General features: G+C 41.4%; 1 protein-coding gene and 2 long non-coding RNA genes across 3 annotated transcripts; 1 reads left to right on the top strand and 2 right to left on the bottom strand.

Annotated features, from left to right (window-relative positions):
- Positions 1-9,483: 9,483 nt before the first annotated feature.
- Positions 9,484-13,789, bottom strand: LOC113036407 (extracellular calcium-sensing receptor-like). Its single transcript, XM_080288951.1, has 8 exons — positions 13,656-13,789; positions 12,998-13,292; positions 12,614-12,903; positions 12,193-12,494; positions 11,664-11,869; positions 11,312-11,533; positions 11,090-11,213; positions 9,484-10,388 (listed from the first exon to the last, which is right to left on the bottom strand). The coding sequence occupies exons 1-8, from the start codon at positions 13,682-13,684 to the stop codon at positions 9,484-9,486; spliced, it is 2,373 nt and encodes a 790-aa protein (XP_080145077.1). The 5' UTR covers positions 13,685-13,789.
- A 3,842-nt stretch (positions 13,790-17,631) lies between these two features.
- LOC145420143 (uncharacterized) lies at positions 17,632-19,596 on the top strand. The gene is made up of 2 exons (XR_013901436.1): positions 17,632-17,986; positions 19,031-19,596. It is a non-coding gene; the product is annotated as an uncharacterized LOC145420143 (long non-coding RNA).
- Positions 19,597-19,639: 43 nt separating this feature from the next.
- Positions 19,640-21,093, bottom strand: LOC145420145 (uncharacterized). The gene is made up of 2 exons (XR_013901438.1): positions 20,813-21,093; positions 19,640-19,904 (listed from the first exon to the last, which is right to left on the bottom strand). It is a non-coding gene; the product is annotated as an uncharacterized LOC145420145 (long non-coding RNA).
- Between the last annotated feature and the right edge of the window lie 291 nt (positions 21,094-21,384).

Here is a 21,384-nt window from a genome sequence, read left to right as displayed (position 1 = left end):
TCACCACATCATGGATTAAGTTTTGTTCATCCTGATACCTGCAATTTTGTGGCATCCCTCTTTGATAAATCTTGTGGGTCTATGACCGGGGAACACCACAAACGAGTACAGGAGACGTTTCAGTGCAACTGTAACATTCCTGACTGCCCGAGAGACGGTAGCCTTGGAAACGTGCTCAGCGTCACCAATATTATACAGAAAGCTCCCGTTTGCAAAAAACCGAAGTGCAATACAAATAATATGTACAGAACTGAGAGAATGTCCGCGATGTGTCACATGAGCAATATTAGGCCTGAGGATGTTATTCAAATAAATTATAGGTTGTGCTGAAAAACGGTAACGTTCACACAGGAAATCATCAGGAAATGATAAAACGCGCTCTAATCACTCTCTCCTGGCGGAGAGCTCTGCGGAGAATTTGGGCTTCAACATCTACTGGCTCTTCAAGGAAGGAGCACGCAGTGTCTGACACTTCCTACAGTCAGGTTTCCGACAAAGAGGCGGAGAAGGTCAGGGTTAGTTGAAGTAAACCTGCTAGGGGGCAGGTTAGCTTCACGGAGTGTGTCGTCATAGTAACTCACTCAGAATTAATCTAAACTCGCTTTGTGAAACCGAAAGCCCAGAGTTTTCGTTAACTCAGCGTATACTTACTCAGAGTTTGCACTAAACCGGCTTCCTGAAATAGGGCCCTGGAAAGGAAATTTTAGGGTGCCACCAAAAACTTTCTGGCAGTGCATCTGTTCTAGCAAAGTAATGCAATTATCCTTAAATTGCTACATCTAGCAATTAAGCACCTTAACTGTGAAAATGATGGTAAATAACACTTTAATAACTGTTACCATAAAATAAACGCGCTTGCAAGAGAATTTTGTTTACCACTGCTCTACTAGTGCTTTTTATGCTGTTTTTGCAAGGCCATTTGTGGAAGGAAACTGTGACTTAAGACAAGCTGATGGTATAAGATGTAAGTACAACTCCTCTGGTTTCATGTGCAAAAAACAATTATTGTGCTAGCTTACGTGGTTCCAGTTCTACAGGGATTTAAAAATAGTTACTCAAAACGGAGCGTTCCCGCTCCGACTGGTTTTAAAGGGTTAACCTCGGCCTGATTTTTTTTTTAACACTGTTTTGCTAGTTCTTTTAAAGGGAGAAAAATGAGATTGGTGATACACACGGCAGGACGGCAGGAATTGCGAGAGATTGTATGTATCGCCTGCCCTGGGAAAGCCTCATTGTTTTATGTTTGTGGAGGTGACTGGTGAGATGGAGGTATATAAAATACGTAGATCAACAAAAGGCTTGTTTGAACAGAAAAGTTTTTAACTGCTTTTTAAAAGAATCCACAGAGCAACTAAGGTGTGTTGCTTATGAAATCCATGAAGTGCGGCTGTCCAATTGGCCTCCCTGCTGCTGCGGAGCCTGGGACGGTCTGCTTGCCTCCACCCCGGGGGGAAGGGTAACATCTCTTGGGTCTGGGTGCCGTTTCCCCCTCTGGGGGCGAGGGTACCTGGACCCGGGGTATAGAGTACGTTTGGGGAGTGTGATTGTGTGTACATGTCCATTTATGTCAATCCTTACGTTGGGTGAGTGCTGAGTGTTTGTATATGTGTGCATGAGGGTGGGAATGCATGTTTGTGTCTTTACGTGCCTGTTTGTCTGTGTCTATGTCAGGTCGGGTCTTAGACTCCACCTCTTTGGGAACTCCCAGGCCCTCCAAGGCCTATCTCCCCTCACCAAACTCCCTGCCGGTGACTGATGCCCTCAGGGGTCGGTGCATTGGTGGTTCTTGGTGTCCGGGGCTGGGCACTCAGGTATGTACCGGCTCACTCCCGGTGGCTACTTGGGGGGGGCTGGCGCCTGTTGCTCGGTCAGGCTTCCTCCGGGGTGCGGGGGGCCCTCGGGCCTCCGGCCTCTGGGCCTGCGGCTCGGTTCACTCTGGCACAGCTGGCTGCCGGCAGAGCCGGCGGGCACGCGGGTGCAGCCCCCTCTAGCTTCTGCTCGGTGGCTACTGGGTGACGCCTCGTCTGGGGATCCTCAGCCCTTCCCATGAGGGTGGCATGGATGCCCCTCCGGTGGTCCTCCTTGGGCTCTCGCACTCTGGGGCCTCTGGATGTCTGGGGCCTGGATCTCCTCCATGCCTGCTTCATGCCCTGGGGGACAGGGCTATGGCTCTCTACATCCTCTTGCAGACCATTACATGTGGAAACCATTTGAATACAAGCGCGCTGATCCACACAGGTATGCACACGGGTGTTCACTGTTCGTAGACTTAAATTACACCTTTCTTGGCTGCTACTTCAAAGCACATTGTGCGCTGTCTGTCCTGCGTGCTGCACAACAACATTGAATATTTAGTATTTACTCCTGTTTACACTTAGCTAGATTAATGCGATGGTGTTGTGTTTAGTATGTTGCTTTGGGTTTTTTTGCTTGTTTTCTCTTCTTTCTCTCTCAACAGGTGATCCAGGAGATTTTTTTTTATTTTTTTTTCCCCCTTTCTCACTGTCCCTCTCCCCTTCTGTTTTTCTTTTCCTTCCTCTTTCTTTCTCCCTTTCCTATTCCTCACTCATGTCTGTCCCGTCTGTAACAACTGAAAATAAAATTAAATAAATAATAAAAACAAAGGTCGATCAAATGGACCAATACGGCAATGCCATGATGATCCATTTGGCAAAATAAATCCATTGGGTATCCTTGTTGGTCTTCAGACAACAATTCTGACGGCTAAAGAACCAAAGGGGACAAGCAAAAAAAAAGAAAAAAAAGAAGAAGAAATCCATGAAGTGCTACAGAGAAATTTACATTTTATTTATGTAATTAACACATTTTGAACTCTTAAAGAAATATAACAAAAGGAAAGACACCCAGCTGAACTAAAAGGATCCATGTAGCAAACAAAACTGTTGTGAGCCGCCACCCTCATATCGCCTTTGAACTTTTGGAGCCTTGACCTGACTTTTAAAAGTAATTGGGAAAAAAAGCACTATGCTGCGAAAAAAAAGTAGATATTTGCAAAATTCTGCCTAAATATGTATTTTATCTGGTTAATGTGTGTGGCGGGGCGTGGTCTGCAGTGCCGCTGCATGGGAGTCGGACGCACCTGAGCGGCACCTGCAATCACGCCTCGCCGCCTTAAAGTCTGTGCTCTCTCTGCTGTTGTGTTGTCAGGCTGTGAGCTGAAAAGCTACAGCTGGCTGTATGCGTACAGCAACCGTGTGTGAAAAGTGGTCAATAAAGAAATGTTGAAAAGCAGCGGGTCTGCCGTGGTATGTTTACAATGGAAGTAATGCTCCTGAACCTCTGCGCATATCCCAAATGCGCACAGCGTCTGCAAATCAGGGCTGTACAAAGTCACTTTCATCTTTACGCAGGATTGTAAGCTGTCATCTGTGAGGCGTGAGCGGTGTTTGTTTTTAACATAGTTCACGGTGGAGAATAGCTGCTGACATAATGTGGATCCGAAGATCCATAATTGGCCTACCTGGGGTTGAATGAAATTTGCCTCAGATCGGTCCTGGTAACGCGCTTTCTGATTCTCCCATTTTTGTAGCTCTGATGTGTGCATCAGTTTAATCGGCTTGGAATACAAAGCGCGATTGAACGCGTTATTTTTTTATGTGTTATTTTGTGAAATTAATGAATCACAATTAACGCGTACTATGATCTAGGACAGCGGTCCCCAACGCCTGGGCCACAGACCAGTACTGGTCTTTGAGTCATTTGGTACCGGGCCTCTAGAGTTAAGGCTTAATATAGTTACAAAATACCACAGCTTTTGTCTTGGATAATTTTATTTTGTTGTATTTATCCGGGACACCTTAAAGGCCGGTCTGTGAAAATATTGTCTGACATTAAACCGATCCATGGCGCAAAAAAGGTTGGGGACCACTGATCTAGGACATCCTGGTGACTGTAGTATGCCTCTGCATGGCATTACAAAAGACTTACTAGTACAAAATGTTAACTTTTTTGTCAGCCTTGATAAACAACAGAAGCCCGTTTAAGCTTGATAAGCTGTTGTTAGAGTTTATTTAATTTTACTTTTGAGTATCACCTCATGTTTACTGGTTCCACAGCTATAAGAGCTGTTGGTCATAATATCGGTTTGGATATCTGGTGAGAGGGAACGCCTTGTCTTCCCCCGAACAAGCTGGCGAAGTTGGCCAGGGAGAGCGAGGTCTGGGCTTAGGCTACTGCTGCCACAACCCGGCCCCAGATAAGCGGAAGAAGATGGATGGCTGGATGGATGGAGAAAGAATTTTGATCATTTGTCAGAAGAGGAATTTATGAACATCGTGCAAAAAAATTATTAAAGCTTTGCCAAATAGCTCAATATACACTGCTGAATAAAACATTTCTGGAAAATTGGTCTGGTCATATAGTAGGAGAGGGGATTGTTAATCAGTTTTAACTCGGTTGGTGTCATTAGAAATAACAACAGGTCCACTAGACTGTCAACAGTAAGACAACTCACAGAACAGGAGTGGTTTTACAGGTTGCCACTCGGTTGTCTTTCTGGCTGCTTTTCTTTTTCACTTGCTTTGCATTTGGCTACGGTCAGTGTCAGTACTGGTAGAATAAGGTAATACCAGAACCCTACAGAGGTTGCACAGGTAGTCCTACTCCAAGAGTCTCCAACTTCAGTACTCGAGAGCTACTTACCTGCAGCCTTTAGATGCATCCCTACTCCGACACAGCTGAATCAAATGGTTGAGCTACCTCTTCAGCATGCCATCAAATTTGGCAAAGGCCTCGTAACAAGTCAATAATTTGATTAGGTTTGTTGGAACAAGGATGTATCTAAAAGGTGCAGGGCTGTACAGTGGCGTGTCCAGCGGGGTGGCCTGGGGGGGCACAGGCCACCCCCCCAACCAGACTGGCCACCCCAGGTGCCACCCCAAAGGCAAAACAATAAAATTCAATCAAATATCAAATGTCCGATTATGTTTTCACGGTGAAGCTCAGATATCCGAGTGTAAGTGAATGCAGCATCGGCTTCTGCGCTATGTGCATCACGTTAGCAAAGGTAGGAGAGCCAAGCACGAAACACGGCACTGCAGGAAAAGAAAATGAGGACAGAATAAATGTCCCGGTAAGTAATATTAAGTTTGTTGAGTTTAGTAAACTTTGGTGAAATTAGAATACCAAGGAAAAAATAACACTTAAAGAATTATTGCAGCCGTGGAATACAATGGGGCAAAAAAGTATTTAGTCAGCCACCGATTGTGCAAGTTCCCCCACTTAAAATGATGACAGAGGTCAGTAATTTGCACCAGAGGTACACTTCAACTGTGAGAGACAGAATGTGAAAAAAAAAATCCATGAATTCACATGGTAGGATTTGTAAAGAATTTATTCGTAAATTAGGGTGGAAAATAAGTATTTGGTCACCTCAAACAAGGAAAATCTCTGGCTCTCACAGACCTGTAACGTCTTCTGTAAGAAGCTTTTCTGTCCCCCACTCGTTACCTGTATGAATGGCACCTGTTTGAACTCATCATCTGTATAAAAGACACCTGTCCACAGCCTCAAACAGTCAGACTCCAAACTCCGCCATGGCCAAGACCAAAGAGCTTTCGAAGGACACCAGGAAAAGTATTGTAGACCTGCACCAGACTGGGAAGAGTGAATCTACAATAGGCAAGCAGCTTGGTGTGAAAAAATCAACTGTGGGAGCAATCATCAGAAAATAGAAGACATACAAGACCACTGATAATCTCCCTCGATCTGGCGCTCCACGCAAGATCTCATCCCGTGGGGTCAAAATGATCATGAGAATGGTGAGCAAAGATCCCAGAACCACACGGGGGGACCTGGTGAATGACCTGCAGAGAGCTGGGACCAAAGTAACAAAGGTCACCATCAGTAACACACTACAACGGCAGGGAATCAAATCCCGCAGTGCCAGACGTGTTCCGCTGCTGAAGCCAGTGCATGTCCAGGCCCGTCTGAAGTTTGCCAGAGAGCACATGGATGATACAGCAGAGGATTGGGAGAATGTCATGTGGTCAGATGAAACCAAAGTAGAACTTTTTGGTATAAACTCAACTCGTCGTGTTTGGAGGAAGAAGAATACTGAGTTGCATCCCAAGAACACCATACCTACTGTGAAGCATGGGGGTGGAAACATCATGCTATGGGGCTGTTTTTCTGCCAAGGGGACAGGACGACTGATCCGTGTTAAGGACAGAATGAATGGGGCCATGTATCGTGAGATTTTGAGCCAAAACCTCCTTCCATCAGTGGGAACTTTGAAGATGAAACGAGGCTGGGTCTTCCAACATGACAATGATCCAAAACACACCGCCCGGGCAACAAAGGAGTGGCTCTGTAAGAAGCATTTGAAAGTCCTGGAGTGGCCTAGCCAGTCTCCAGACCTCAACCCCATAGAAAATCTGTGGCGGGAGTTGAAAGTCCGTGTTGCTCGGCGACAGCCCCAAAACATCACTGCTCTTGAGAAGATCTGCATGGAGGAATGGGCCAAAATACCAGCTACTGTGTGTGTGCAAACCTGGTAAAGACCTATAGTAAACGTTTGACCTCTGTTATTGCCAACAAAGGTTATGTTACAAAGTATTGAGTTGTATTTTTGTTATTGACCAAATACTTATTTTCCACCCTGATTTACGAATAAATTCTTTACAAATCCTACCATGTGGATTCATGGATTTTTTTTTCACATTCTGTCTCTCACAGTTGAAGTGTACCTCTGGTGCAAATTACTGACCTCTGTCATCATTTTAGGTGGGGGAACTTGCACAATCGGTGGCTGACTAAATACTTTTTTGCCCCACTGTATATCAGACAGTATGCTACTGAGGGCAGCTAACACAAGAGTTATGAGTTATAATATATAATCTAAGTCGTAACAATGCTGTATGGAGCTGCAGATTTGGTTGCAGGTTAACATAGCTGGACTGGCCATCGGGCATACCGGGCATATGCCCGGTGACTTATTTTTTATTTTTTTTTGTAATGGCATGAACAATGAGAGGTGGTGGTTTGGCCTGATGCAGGTCGATGTGTAAAAATAACTCAGTTGTTTTTAGGTGGTTATGGCGGAGCTTCCACAGAGGCCAGGTGGATGAGGGAAGGGGAGGCAGGAGGAGAGCCCCGAGGCGGCCACCAGTCCGAATGTCAGGTGAACTGAACTTCAGGTAAGAAGTTATGACCTGCAGTCTATCTGGGTCAGATATAAACCAAGTTTAGGTGTAGTTTATTTTCGTTGTGCTGACTTTTTACTGTCAGTTACAATAACTGGTACTGTGATGGAGAAACGGGTTTACCTTTTAGGTGACATGAATGAGTTGAAGGGAAGTTATGAACTGTTTCTGAGAGACAAATAACACCAGGATCCTTTTTTATGTAGCTGACAGCTGGTAACTGTGCAGGGGCGGGTCTAGTAAAGTTTTGCCAGGGGGCCAGGTAGGGCATTAACAGGGAGAGGTGGGCACAAAGAAATACTTTTCTTTCTTATTCTCATTTAAAATATCTCACTTTTATTAAATAATTATCTAAATCTTACAACCAAAGTTTTTATCTGACGTAAAATGTATAGAAATCATACATATACCAACAAGACTGTGTACATCACTGTCACAACAGCATTTGTTTTCATTCAAAGTCTTTATGGCTTTAATACCTGGTGGGCCGGTCTCTAGTCAAAATGCCCGATTTTCTGTCCCAGTCCAGCCCTGCAGGTTAATACTGGCAGTGTCACCATGCCAGCTGACTGTATTTCATCATCAGCCAGTGTTGTTCTTTATCAATATTACCAAAGTTTACCATAAGGCAGCATAGAAAGTATTTACTTGCTTTCAGGTTTTATTCAAATGATAGTCTTTTCATTTGTTTCCCCACTTTTTTCCTGTTTCAAAATCAAACACCAGTTTGTGAGAAGATTATCTTCTTTTTTTGATTGGCACATAAAGTTTTACATTGCCATTGGCTAATTTGTTTGTTTCAATTGTTTGTTACAAATGTTTGTAGTTTAATATTCAAAAATGTTTTTGCCCAAAACATATGTGCACTACATGTCAGTAAAAATACTATGCAAATATTGATGTCCTTGACTGCTGAATAAACATTGACTGATTGTATCTCTTGTACTTTATCAATGCAGTATCTAAAAACTTTGCACCGTAGTGGTTAAAATCTCATTCTAATAAGAGTTAAAAGTGCATTCGGTTATTAGGTTTATAGGGTTACTGAATTATGGTTAACGGTTGGTAGAATTTTTTTAAACATTATCTGCCAATTACATCTGCCACCCTTCTCTAAATCTGTGCCCCTACCTGGCCTCCCCAACAAAAATTTTCTAGACACACCACTGGGGCTGTAGCTCTCAAGGCCTAGAGTGGAGACCCCTGTCCTACTCTTTCGGGATGGTACATTAATACCTGCCATTGCCAGAAGGGTTGTTGCATCTCCCAAGACAGTCTAAAGAACAGGAGATTCCAGGACACAGACAGTTACTCTAAGAGAGCTGGACAGGGCCATAGAAGGTCTTTAACCCATCATCAAGATCGTTATCTGTTCCTGTGTGCTATAAGAAACGGGATGAGCATAGGCAGCAGCCTACAAAATTACCTCACAGACCACCACTATGAATGTTTCTGACCAAATAATCAAAAGCAGACTTCGTGACAGTGGCCTAAGGGTCTGATATAATCTACTGGGCCCAGTGCTCATAGCTCAGCATCAAGGGGACCCACTTGGTTTTTGCCATAAAATACTAGAATTGGCAGGTCTACCACTAGCGCCCTGTGCATTTCATACGTGTACTCCGACAGGTTCACCCGGAGTACATGTAATAAATGTGAAAAGGTCTGGAGAAACTGTGGAGAATGTTGTATGACTGTGAAATTGCTCACCATGACTGGTTTGGTGATGGGTCAATGATAATCTGGGAAGGCATATTATAATTTTACACTTTACTTTATGCACACCAAAAAATATCATTTTTCTTCAGGCTAAGACAGTAAACATGAATTTAATTAAACTGATTACAGTAAAGTCTAGTCTTAAGTCACGAAAAAACATGCCTTGAAATCACATCCCTGGATGGCCTAAAATTGGCAATCTTTAAATATAATTTAGAAAAAAACAAAACAGTGTTAATTTTTTGGGCTATTTATACTATTCATACTATGACCGAATTTACTCAGTTCACATTAAAATTATATTTGCACTTGGTGGCTTGGTGACTGATACAAATTCAAATGCTAAAAGAAATCAAAATGTTACAAGAAATTGTATCAGACCATTGAGAAATAACTCAGAACAACACACTGTTTCAATGTGACTTTACATTTATTCATACAATTAACTTTCAATTATATATGTTCATACACTAAATAAATAAATGCAGAAAAAATTATGGCATATGAATATGAACTTATTTAAGAAAAAAGTAGTAAATATTTCATTTAACTACAGAATGAAGAACGATTGGAAAATTAACATTTTGAGATTATTAATATATTATGACTGATTTTTGTTCATTAAATATTTCTTAGTGTTCTTTGCAGGCTTAAACAATATGATAAAACACTTTGGAGCAAATATAAATATTATTAGCCCAAAGCTGGAGGCCAGAATGGCAAAAATCTCCACAACCACTGTAAATTTCCCAGGAGAGCTGACATATGCTGGGATAAAGGTGATCCACACTGCACAGAATATCAGCATGCTGAAAGTGATAAGCTTGGCTTCATTGAAATTATCAGGTAATTTGCGAGCTAAGACAGCTAAAATGAAGCAAAAGGAAGCAAGCAGACCTATGTAACCGAGCACAGCCCAGAAGCCAACAGCAGAGCCTAATGCACATTCCAGGATGATTTTCTCCTTGTATGTGGTTAGATTTTTAATTGGGAATGGAGGGCTCACTACCAACCATACAGTACATATTAAAACTTGAATAAAGGTGAAAGATACAACAGTCATTCTTTGCTGTGGAGGACCAAACCATTTCATGACATTGCTACCTGGAAGTGTCGCTTTAAAAGCCATTAAAACCACTATAGTTTTCCCAAGTACACAGGAGATACAGAGTACAAAGGTTATGCCAAACGCAGTGTGACGCAGCATGCAGGACCACTCTGATGGTGCTCCAATGAAAGTTAATGAACATAAGAAACACAGAGTCAGTGAGATGAGCAGCAGAAAGCTCAGCTCAGAATTGTTGGCTCGGACAATTGGAGTTGTCCTGTGATAAAAGAATACAGCCCCAATTATGATGGCCAGACAAGCACCAAGAACTGAAAATGTAGCCAGGATGATCCCTAGGATGTCTTGAAATGAAAGAAACTCTACAGGCTTAGGGATACAGGTGTCTCTCTTTGCATTAGGCCAGAACTCTTTGTGGCAGGGTAAACAGTCAGCTGAATCTGAATAAGAGAGAAAAAACCCAATAAGTGTCAAGTAACAGCTGTGTGCAGGCAGGAAAAGGACCCAAAGTGCAGACTCCTCGACAGGCAAAAGTATACTTCAAAACTCAGCTTTATTGCTGGATGGCAAAACGTAACAAAACCCGAAAATACAAAATAAACTTTCACAGGCATGCATAAAGACAGAACACACAGCATAAATGGGGGTAGATCACAACACAGACATAGAGAAACACAGGGCTTAAATACACAGGGGGAGCAATTAGGGAATGGGTAACAGTAGGGAAACACAGCTGGGGCAAATCAGGCCTAATGAGACAAGGGGACGCAAAACCAGATACATTAACATCAGACATGGACCTTCAAAATAAAACAGGAAACATAACACAGACTGAACTAAAGACACAGACTCACATGCAGGCACTGCAACAGAGGGAACAAAGACATGGGACCAGGGCAGACAGACACTGACTGGACACAGGATATAGCAACTAAGGATTACACAGAGACATAAACCATAAGACATAACTCTAACGAAGAAACCAAAGAATAGAAATGATAAATGATATATAAACTCAAAACCCTGGGTCAACGACCCAGGCATCCTAACAATAAGAGGCTACTAGGAATTAAATCATTGTAAATTGTATTTTTTCCAGTATAAAATGATTTTAAATGCATGGAGAAACATTTGATTTTACCTGTTATATTACTGATCTCTCCCTCAGGACATGCTATACAGTCATAGCAGCAGAGAGGTTTTCCTTTTTGCAGCATTTTACGAGTTCCTGGAGGACAACTGTTAGTACAGACTGACACTGGCACCTGTCAAGACAAGGTAGCATAACAGATATAAATATTACAGATATAAAGTAGCAGCAACTTGTTCACCAGAGTTTAATAAGTCAGATTCTCATCATTACTTTTCTGCTATCCTCCATCCAGGTTATGTTTCTGTTAATCTTAAACTCGTGGCCCACTCGTAGTGAGGCATCATACAGCCCTACAGTTACTATCTCAATGATGCCACTCCCACTTTTCTGCCAGTTAACCAAGTCATAAATAGCCACAGGATCCCCATTAGCATTAAATGACACATCATATCCATTTTGGGAAAAATTTACTTTCTTCAGCTCAGTTAAAACCTGTAAAGACAGTAAGAGAGAGAAAGAAGAACATGGGACATTGCAATAACACACATTGATAGTTCTTTTTATCTAAGTTATATTAGGAGTTATGAAAGACATTGGCATTAACATGTTCAGTTCTGCTTACCCGATTGGACTGTAACTTGATTAGTTTGTCACATTTTGCTATGGCATTTGTTTTTTGACACACTGCATTATGGATGGCATGTGCTATTGCATACACAGCCTTATACACCATGTTAGCAATTCTGAGCTGAGATGTGTCAGTGTACTCGCTTTGGAGATTCTGTATGTCTTCATTTCCATCACACATTTTCTTCTCTATGGCAGGAGCTATAATTACAAAAACACAGATAATAGTGTTATCGAGCCTGTAAGTAAAACTAGATTACAGGCCTGTTACATAGATATTAGAAAATTATTTTAGTAGAATGACTTACATTTGTAAATGGATAAAATTATATTGATATACAAGAAAAATTAAACTAAACCACTGGAACTTGACCTGAAAAGTCATTATATCAAGGGAGAATATATGCAGACATATGCCTGTGTTCACTTCATATTTGACCATTACCATTAGTGGAAAAAACATGAGCAGCAGTAGCTGTTGTAACACTACAATTTTGGGAAAATGATTTAAAAGCAAATGAAACTGTTACTTTTTTTCAGACTGCAGTTGAATGCATCCTCCCAGAACTCAGTAAACACTGGCGAGGCAGACACTTGAGTGGGAGACAGATTTAACAGGAAGTCTCTGAGACCTGGGATTGCAGACTTCGGAATACCAAATCCAATGGCCCCAGCACAGAAACTGTACTGTGTTAATTCTGTGCTTGTTACCCATGATTCACTGCCTATCCACTGGCGAGGTGGGGAAGGGTCACGTGATAGCTCCTCCAACAGGATCTTCATGTCTCCAAAAGATGCAAATGCCACAACAACTACAGCTGTAGACCTGGAGAGACAATGTAGTGCATTAGGAAAATGTTTTTTAAATGTCTTCACATGATCAAACATTTATTTTAAAGGTAATTACACAAGTCAATGCACAATAATTATCTTTGATAAAGAAACCTGCGGATAACATCTGCTACTCTCTGAAATCTGCTCTGTGGGTTTGTCCGATAGAAAGATACAGAGTACTCCACACAGATCCCCTCTTTCTGTGCTGCTTGGAGAAAAGAAGCCATGCCATTATTGCCATAATCTGAATCTGACCGGACAGCACCTATCCAAGTCCAGCCAAAGTGTTTCACCAGCTTGGCTAGTGCTTCAGCTTGAAACTGGTCACTGGGAATTGTTCTGAAAAAACTTGGGTACTGCTGCTTGTCAGATAAGCATGCACATGTGGCAAAGTGGCTCACCTAAATCACAAAAAATAAAATAGAATAACTCTGAAACAGCTGCACAAACGCGAACAGTCAACAAATACGTTTTCTAGAAAGGCAAAATATTTACCTGAGCAATGTTAAAAGCACTAACAAGTTGTGACATGGTAATAGATGGCGTAGACCCAGAGTCACCAACAACAGCCATCACCACACCAGACTGAGAGCAGTTTTTACCAGTGTTAAACTGAGCCTCCAATCTATTTAAAAACTGAAATGCCACATGCACTGCCACAGGTACTGATGCACATGAATCATAGATCCGATAACCAAGCTCAATTCCAGGCAGCAGGTCTGTGCTGTTGTTAATCTCTTCTATGGCAAAGACCATCGAACTTGTGGATTGCAGCTCAACAGTGTCAATGCTGTAAACAATCATGTCATTTTAAAATTTTGACTGTCAATTCAGGTAAAGATATTATACGTGATAAATTCAGCTCAGCGGCAATAATGTTGCAAACAGCTAGTTTAGGTACATCAAATCACTGCCTGACCAGAAATCAATATAAAATTATAGATAACAATTTACTGTTAAATATTTATAATATAAGTAAAAAATTCAGTTCTGAAAACACAAAAACACTATTTTAAAAATCTAAATGACTTACTATTGTTAGAAGAATTATATTATAAATACTTATATACCATGAATCATCATACATGTGAAAACATTTTTAATTTTACATAGTCCAACGTGTTTGTAGCACCCTCTTCTTCCACTTACTAACCTTCCTTTGCATTTCACAGGTGCAGGCATGTTGGTATACTTATTATAAGCTGTTTGCGTGTAAGAGTGAAGGGAGAAAGTGCCGCCAATAATGAAGTCCCCATCCTTTGAGAATGCAGGTGGACGTGTGCTACCCTGCAGCTTGCAATTCACAGATGATTCCACAGTACCAACCTTGGCGCCTGTAAGCATAGCCCTTTGACTCAGATCATCTAGGCACACAGCCAAGGCTGTGTTCAGGTGAAACAAACACACAGCCAATACCAGACAAATTATAAGATCATCCATCCCGCATTGATGTCAGTTGTGTGTATACGGGTGGAAATGCTTTTTTATTGGATTATATAGCTCTTCAGACAAGATTTTTTTTAATGATCACTAGGACATCCCCTTTCTTGGTCATCTTTGAGTAAGTCTTTATTTTGTATGAAATGTGTGCATAGCCTTACTATTACTATTGTTTTAATCTATCTGTTCTCCTCTTATAAACTACTTCAGGAAGCACTGTGCACTATTCAATAGTGATGTAATAATGTGGACATACAGAGGTAATACACATTGTACCATTAATTACACACCAAGGTATTACTAAAATGACTTGTTATGAACACTTTTTTGTTTGTTTTTGCTTTTAAGATAAGTAATATTAAATTGAAATTTATATGATTTGTATTTATATAAAAAATGATACATTATACAATCAATCATATCCCTCAAGATATTCGGCAGGCAGGCTCTGTGGAGGTTTTTAAAACTAAGTTGAAGACACATTTGTTCACCTTATCCTATATGTCTTAATTCTATGGCTTTTAGTTTTTAAATTTTTATTGTTTTTAACTTGTATTGTGTCTCTTACCTGTATTGCTATGTATTGCTTTTATTTTATTTATCCCTTTAGTTGTACAGCAATTTGAAAGCGCTTTATAGATAAAGTTATTATTATTGTTATTATTATTATTATTATTTATGCAATTACGTAAAAACTAGATACCTCTGAGGTGAAAATGACTTTCCCTTGGAGTTAACAGCAGGTGGAGCAGTCAGATCACAGAAGTGAAGTCATCTTCCACAAATGACACACACTCCAAGATTGGATACCAAGACATGTTGAATACCAGAGCAGCTGACCTGAGACAGAAGATTATGGCTAAGCTGGAAACCTGGCCCCTCTTTGGCCAGTTACTAAGACTATATGAAGTACCTTCTGAAAGTCTGCTAAGCTTGACCCTACTATTACCCAGCTGATACATAAGGAGATAGCCACAACTGATCATATGCTTAGTGAATATCTCACATAGCAGAAAGTTCTAGAAATACCATAGGCTGAGAGAGGAGCTAGAGAAGATGTGGAAGGAGAATGCAATGGTGGTCTCTGTGGTAATCAAAGCATTTCACCAGTGACCTCCCAAATTGGGGCAGTGGCTCCGGCAGGTTTCAGAAATGAAATCTGAGATGTCTGTCTAGAAGAATGCAGTCCTAAGAACAACAGAGATTCTTCACAGGATCATCAGTCTCCCAAGACTCTGGTAGAGGACCCAAGCTTGAGGGATAAAGACTACCTGCATGCAGGACTAGTGGAGAACTTTAACCTGTTGAAACGTGAAATTCTGTGCAGTATTTGGACTCAAATGTTTCATGATATAATGTCTTATACATGATATTTGGACACTATTATATTGTTATAATGCTTTTTTTTTTTTTTACCTGAAAACAGTTGTGGTAGTTTCAGAGTATTAACTATAAATCAGACATGCAAAATGCATTTCTGATTTTTCTACTTTTGTTAATAATATATCTATAGTAATCCATAGAAAATCATGTCTGTATTTTCTAATGCCTGTGTTTTAATCTTGAATCCAGCATTGTTGTCATTTTATATTAAACCACTAGGACCTAAATAATTAATAAGTTGCTATACAAATTAAATGCTAATCTAACTCATCAAGTCATAGTTTTCAAACAATTTATTGATAAGCAAAAATAAGATGTTGTGTCTTCAAAAACCTGCTCTGATTGCATAATAAGAGGTATGAAGGGAAACAAAAACAAACCAATTACTGTTCTTTAGCACCTTCCCTACATGGCAGCACTCTTTACTTATCTTATATCAATGGAAAAAAAAAAACCCTCTAAAAAATAATTTAAGTCAGCATTAACAATAATGTTCAGCTTTCTGAACCTGAGTTGAGAAATACTCAACGGATACATTTAGGCTTACCTCAATGCACAGGATCTACAGTCTGTCTCCTGTAGAGAGGTTGGATTCTGTTCCAGTGAAAGGAACTGGGCAGGGGTGGCATATTTGCATGCTCCTGTTTCGGTGCCTGTACATTACGTTTTTCCCTGGTTCTGACTGTTGTTTGCCCTTTTGTGCTTAACAGCAGTTCAGAATACTAGGCCTTTTGGGAGTCCCAGGGTCTGGGAAGGTGCCCTTACCAGGGCATCAATTGTGCTTTTAGGGGACTAAAATGCTTACATGAGCAATGGCAGTGTGATCTGGAAAGGTGTGACTGGGAGGAGTAGATCCTTACCTTACTGAGTGGTGTTTTGTTATTGGATATCTGTGCTAACCATAGTCTGCCCATAACAAACACCATGTTTAAGCTTGAGTGTCCACAGGTGCACTTGTAAACAGAACACTACAGTTTGATGATTGATGATCATTTTTGTAATGATATCATCAGCTCTGTGGCCAGATGTCTTGGACATTCAGATGAGAAAAGGAGTAGCACTGTCAACTGATCAAGACTTGATTGTGAGTTAGATCAAGTAGCAGGGCTGGTAGGGGTGGCCAGGTAAAGTGTTTCTCTTCTTTACCTGTTTGGCTGGCATTTTTCTGGACATATTTACTGTCAGCTGTTAGCATCAGCTGTTAGCATCAGCTGTTAACATCCGCTGTTAGCCGCTGGGCTGCTTTCGGACAGACGGCTTTCAGACATTATACCATCATGACTGTTAAGGTCCTGTTCTTCCGGGCTCTTCTCGCTGGGTTTTGTCGAGGAGGGAAATTATTTTACCGCTATTGTTAAATAATTGTTATTGCATTAATAATATAATTTGCAGCATGGATATTGCATTCCAAGGTTTAGACAGTGTCTCTTTCAGAAAGACTGAGTTGCAGGCTGACAGGAAGTTGTATGCAGAAAGAAGACAGGAAGTTATTTTGAGCCGCAGGCTAAGACGAGGCTTTAACAATGTAACAGATAGCTTTATCATTTTATATTAAGGTTTTAGTAGAGGTTCTTGATTAAAACATTTATTTAGTAGAAGACATACACATAGTCTCAGTGAGCTTCTGGTCTGGTAAAAGGTCAGAAGTGTAAGAGGTGACACAAAGAGCATGTGAGGTCAACACACACACACACACACACACACACACACTTTAAATTAGATTTATTTAGAGGAGAGGTTAGTTATGTTTGGCTGTAACTGCAAAATTGTCTTGGTAAAAGAGGAACCGTTTCTTGGTGTCTCGGCAAGAAAGAGGAACAAGACAAGAACTGAAAGGTAGACAGGAAGGGCTAGCCATGAAAATAGAAGATGATTTTCTAGGTGAAAAGTCATGATGTTGATCTGATCTATGTATAAAATGTATGTGACGCATGAAGGGGCGTCAGTAAATAAACCCTGATGCTATAAAATATCTGTTCATGCTTTGATTAAGTCGAAGACTACTTCCTGTCTGCTTACAGAGTTTTCTTCCCACGCGTGTATTCATTAAAATCTTCGTTTGACTTCACCCGGCCGGACCAGTGTGGTTATTCTTCGATCACCTCTTGTACCCTTCCTCAATATTGAATCTTAACAGTTTGTTCTGCAGTCCTTACATACAAGGCCTGTCTCCTCCACTCTAACGGTGTGTTCACACCGAACGCGATGGACGCGAACAAAACGCCCCAAACGCCCCTAATTTGACACGTGCACATTCGCGTCTCAACGCGTGTCCAAGAAAAATCCATCGCCGCGTGAACCGGAAATGTGGGAGGAATGTGGGAGGAAGTTGTGCCAGACCGGTATCTTTGCAAGATGGCAGCTGTCGAGCTAGCGCTTGAAGAGAGAGTCTCCCTTCTCTATTTACTGTGGAGAGCAGAGCAGCGGCGTAAAAGACGTCCTCGCCGTACCTGGGTCCATCAGGTCCTCCAGAGGCGTGAGCAGTTTGGTGAGTTTCACCATTTGCTCCAGGAGCTGCGCCTGGATGACGGCCGATTCCAGCGCTATCACCGTCGGCCAGTTTGAGGACCTGCTTTCCCTCGTCGGTCCCAGCATCGCCCGCCTAGACACCAATTACAGGCGCTCAATCCCACCTGCAGAGCGCCTGTCCGTCTGCCTGAGGTTAGTAAAAGTGTTTAATACGGTAGTGTGGTGGACCACTAGAGGGCTCCACTCACACCCAGTGTATAGGAAGTGTGTTCCTGTGTTTTGTGGCGCGATATGCGCAGTTGATGTTGGAGACGAATAAAGAAGGAGTGAGAACTGAGAGCTGTGTCGTTGATGCTTACCTCCACAGTAGTCCTTTATTGATAACTGTGCTAATATGCTAAACCATCCATTTATACACTGCTAACATGGATGTGCTATGCTAACAGTGAATGCTGTCAGTGTTTACTGATAGCAAACTGTGGTACAGAGACGACTGTTTATAATATTTCTAGTGATACTCAGAAGCTCTCATCAAGTCCCGATTTAATTCGATTTATGCTGTTATCAGTGTTTGCGATGATAGCATGGCTGTGGTGTCCTATCAATGTATGCGCTCGGTGTTTGCTGATATCAAACTGTAGCATTAGGACCACTGAGTTATCCTTTGTAGTGATACTCACTCCTTTTTATTTAGACCTGGTTTGATTCAGGGATAGTTGAATATTTGTATATAATCCCTGCAGCTGTCAGACTCTATAGCAGGGGTCACCAGCCTTTCTTAAAACAGAGTTAGATAAAACTGTGAACAGTTTGGTTCATCTTTAGTTACATGGTTCTATCTTGATAAGCTATGTCTTATCACAGATTAATTTTTCAAAAATATTAATGATTTAAGCAAGGAAAGGGCTACATGTCAACATACAACTCTTTATTTCTATTAATGTCTTACTTCATTCCTACCTGATTGACATGTTTAGGAATTGTGAGTGATTGGCTCACTGTAGTTGTAAAAGTTGCTACCAATCAAATTATGATATGTTAAAGTTAAAACAAAACACAACTGTTTTAGACATTACCTAATATACATTTTGTAATTATCCTTATAATTACAAAATGTTTTATGTAAGATTTAAGTTTTGTGATTTAAATCTGACATCACAAAAGTATTTTGGAATTTGAATAATGTATTTTGTAACTGCAGTACACATAATACTGATTTTGAACAATTTTGTCCAGGTTCCTTGTCACCGGGGACTCCTTCACGACCAAGCATTCAGTTACAGAGTCGGTGTGTCCACGGTGAGCCAGATCACCCCCCAGGCAGCGACGGCCATCTGGGACTGTCTAGTGGACAACTTCATGGCTGCGCCTTCACCTGGAGACTGGCAGTCCATCACAGAGGGATTCCAGGAACGCTGGAACTTTCCTCTGTGCTGTGCAGCTCTGGATGGGAAGCACGTCCAGACAAAGGCACCCCATATATCATATAGGAGACACACACATTGATATACACTAAATATTTATTTCATTTCTTTTTTGTGGTGCCCAAATTGATGCACCTTCTTGATTTTGTTTAAACAATTATTGCACACTTTCTGTAAATCCAGTAAACTTCTTTTCACTTCTCAAATATCACTGTGTGTGTCTCCTGTATGATATTTAACTGACATTTTTTATTGTAACAACCAACGATTTATACAGGAAAATAATGTCTATTAACAAGGTTGCCCAAACTTTTGCATCCCACTGTATTAGTATATTTTGTCATTAGTATAATATGAAATAAATTCTACATGTGTCAAGTCGTGTGCCAACATTTGCTGTGTAGTAGAACTGAGACATTAGTCATTATAAAAATTTATTTGAAATAATATTAAAATTCTCAAACAGAAAAACATTAAACATAAATATATAAAATATAAGAATTTACAGAGAGACAGGAATAAAAAGGACCAGCTGCTCTCCAGAGCAGGAACAAGGCTGAGGAGGAAATGCTCCATTGGAGACTGGTGTGGCCTCTTCAGGGACACCAGGATGGCCAGCTCCACTGCCGATGGACCGTCCTGGGACCCGTCCCTCATCTGCCTCGGAGCCGTCCTCCCCTGTGGGCCTGTAAAACAGCACAAAACACAAAGAAATGAGAAGGCTGCTACTAGATTTTAATTTCAACATTGAAAAAACAAAGCAAAACCAAAAACAGGATATAACCAGATTGGTTGTAGATATTTAGTAAAGGTGATCACAAGGCAATCCCACCGACTAAAAAGGTATCAGTGCTTGCTGTACATATCTGTGGGTGCAGCAGCAGGAGCTCAGGGACTGGGGAGGCTCTGCTGCAGAATCAGTTGGTTCTATCAATACAGTATTAAATGTTAACAGGTTGAATATAATAATCATAGAGTAGACAGTGGTCCCTCATTTATTGCAGCAGGGGTTCTCAGAATAACTAGCCCCTGGTCACGCACTTTATACACTGTTTTCCCCACACACATGAACATTGGTCACAGTTTTCACAATTGATTCTCAAAGTGCAAACCTTTGTAGATTGCAAAACGTAAAAGTATTATTATGCCGCGGTTTGTCTTCATCTGCCCGCCACTTTCGTGCGCCTTTTTCCCTCGCGGTGCAGGTGTCTATTTCTGAATGAGGGTCATAGTTATGGGTGTTTTTGTGCTGTTTTTTCTATTGAACGTAATGGTTATCAAAACCAAACATGATAAATTTGGCAAGCGCAGGAGACACGGCACGGAGCAGATTTGTCAATCAGGCTGCAGAATGCAATGCTGTACTGTGCAATAAAAAATCAGCGAAAAAGCAAAGCAGTGACGGATGAACAGTGGGACCACTGTGTGCTGTTTATTAATAAACAATAAAATATATTCCTAAATGACAACATGCATAAAAGCAGAACGGTATTTGTACGTCAGTGGGAAAATAGCAGTGGCTTGCTAGCTTTTGTGCGGCTTCCCCGGGTCAGTAAAAACTTTCAAAAGAAAGAAATTACAAGAGAGAACTTACCAGGTTGCCCGATCTCTTCACATATCTTCCTCCAAGCTCGGTCCTTTTTATTCCTGTCTCGGTACAGAAAGCAGCTGGTGTCGTACAGCTCCGAGTTGTTTGCTACCGCATTGATTAGCCTTCCCTCCATTGAAGTATGAAGGGATTTGGCTGGATCTGCCCCTTTGACCTAGGTCACAGCCACGTCACCAGGCTCCTGATTGGTTGTCGCGGCGCGATTTGACGCTGGAGTTCAGCTTTTTCCAACTCGAGCGGTAGACGCGAAACGCGCATATGCACAAAATGCAACACAAAAACTCCCACATGTGGTTTTATTCGCGAGTCAAACGCGCCAGACGCGCTACACTGACACGCGTTTCACGCGTTTTGGCGTTTTCGCGACGCAAATCTGCTTCCGAATTTTCACGGGACCCGCAATCGCGTGTCATCGCGCCTTTCCATTGACTTTACATGTAAACCTGACGCTCTATTCGCGTCCATCGCGTTCGGTGTGAACACACCATAAGATACACTGCATCATTGTATCTCATTTACGCTTCCAGCACCTCTTGACCCTTTCACCAGCTTTACTG

This window comes from Astatotilapia calliptera, chromosome 14, assembly GCF_964374335.1.
Source record: "Astatotilapia calliptera chromosome 14, fAstCal68.1, whole genome shotgun sequence".
Classification (NCBI taxonomy): Eukaryota; Metazoa; Chordata; class Actinopteri; order Cichliformes; family Cichlidae; genus Astatotilapia; species Astatotilapia calliptera.
The sequence above is the reverse complement of the archived record's forward strand: the minus strand, read 5'-3'. Positions and strand labels throughout refer to the sequence as shown.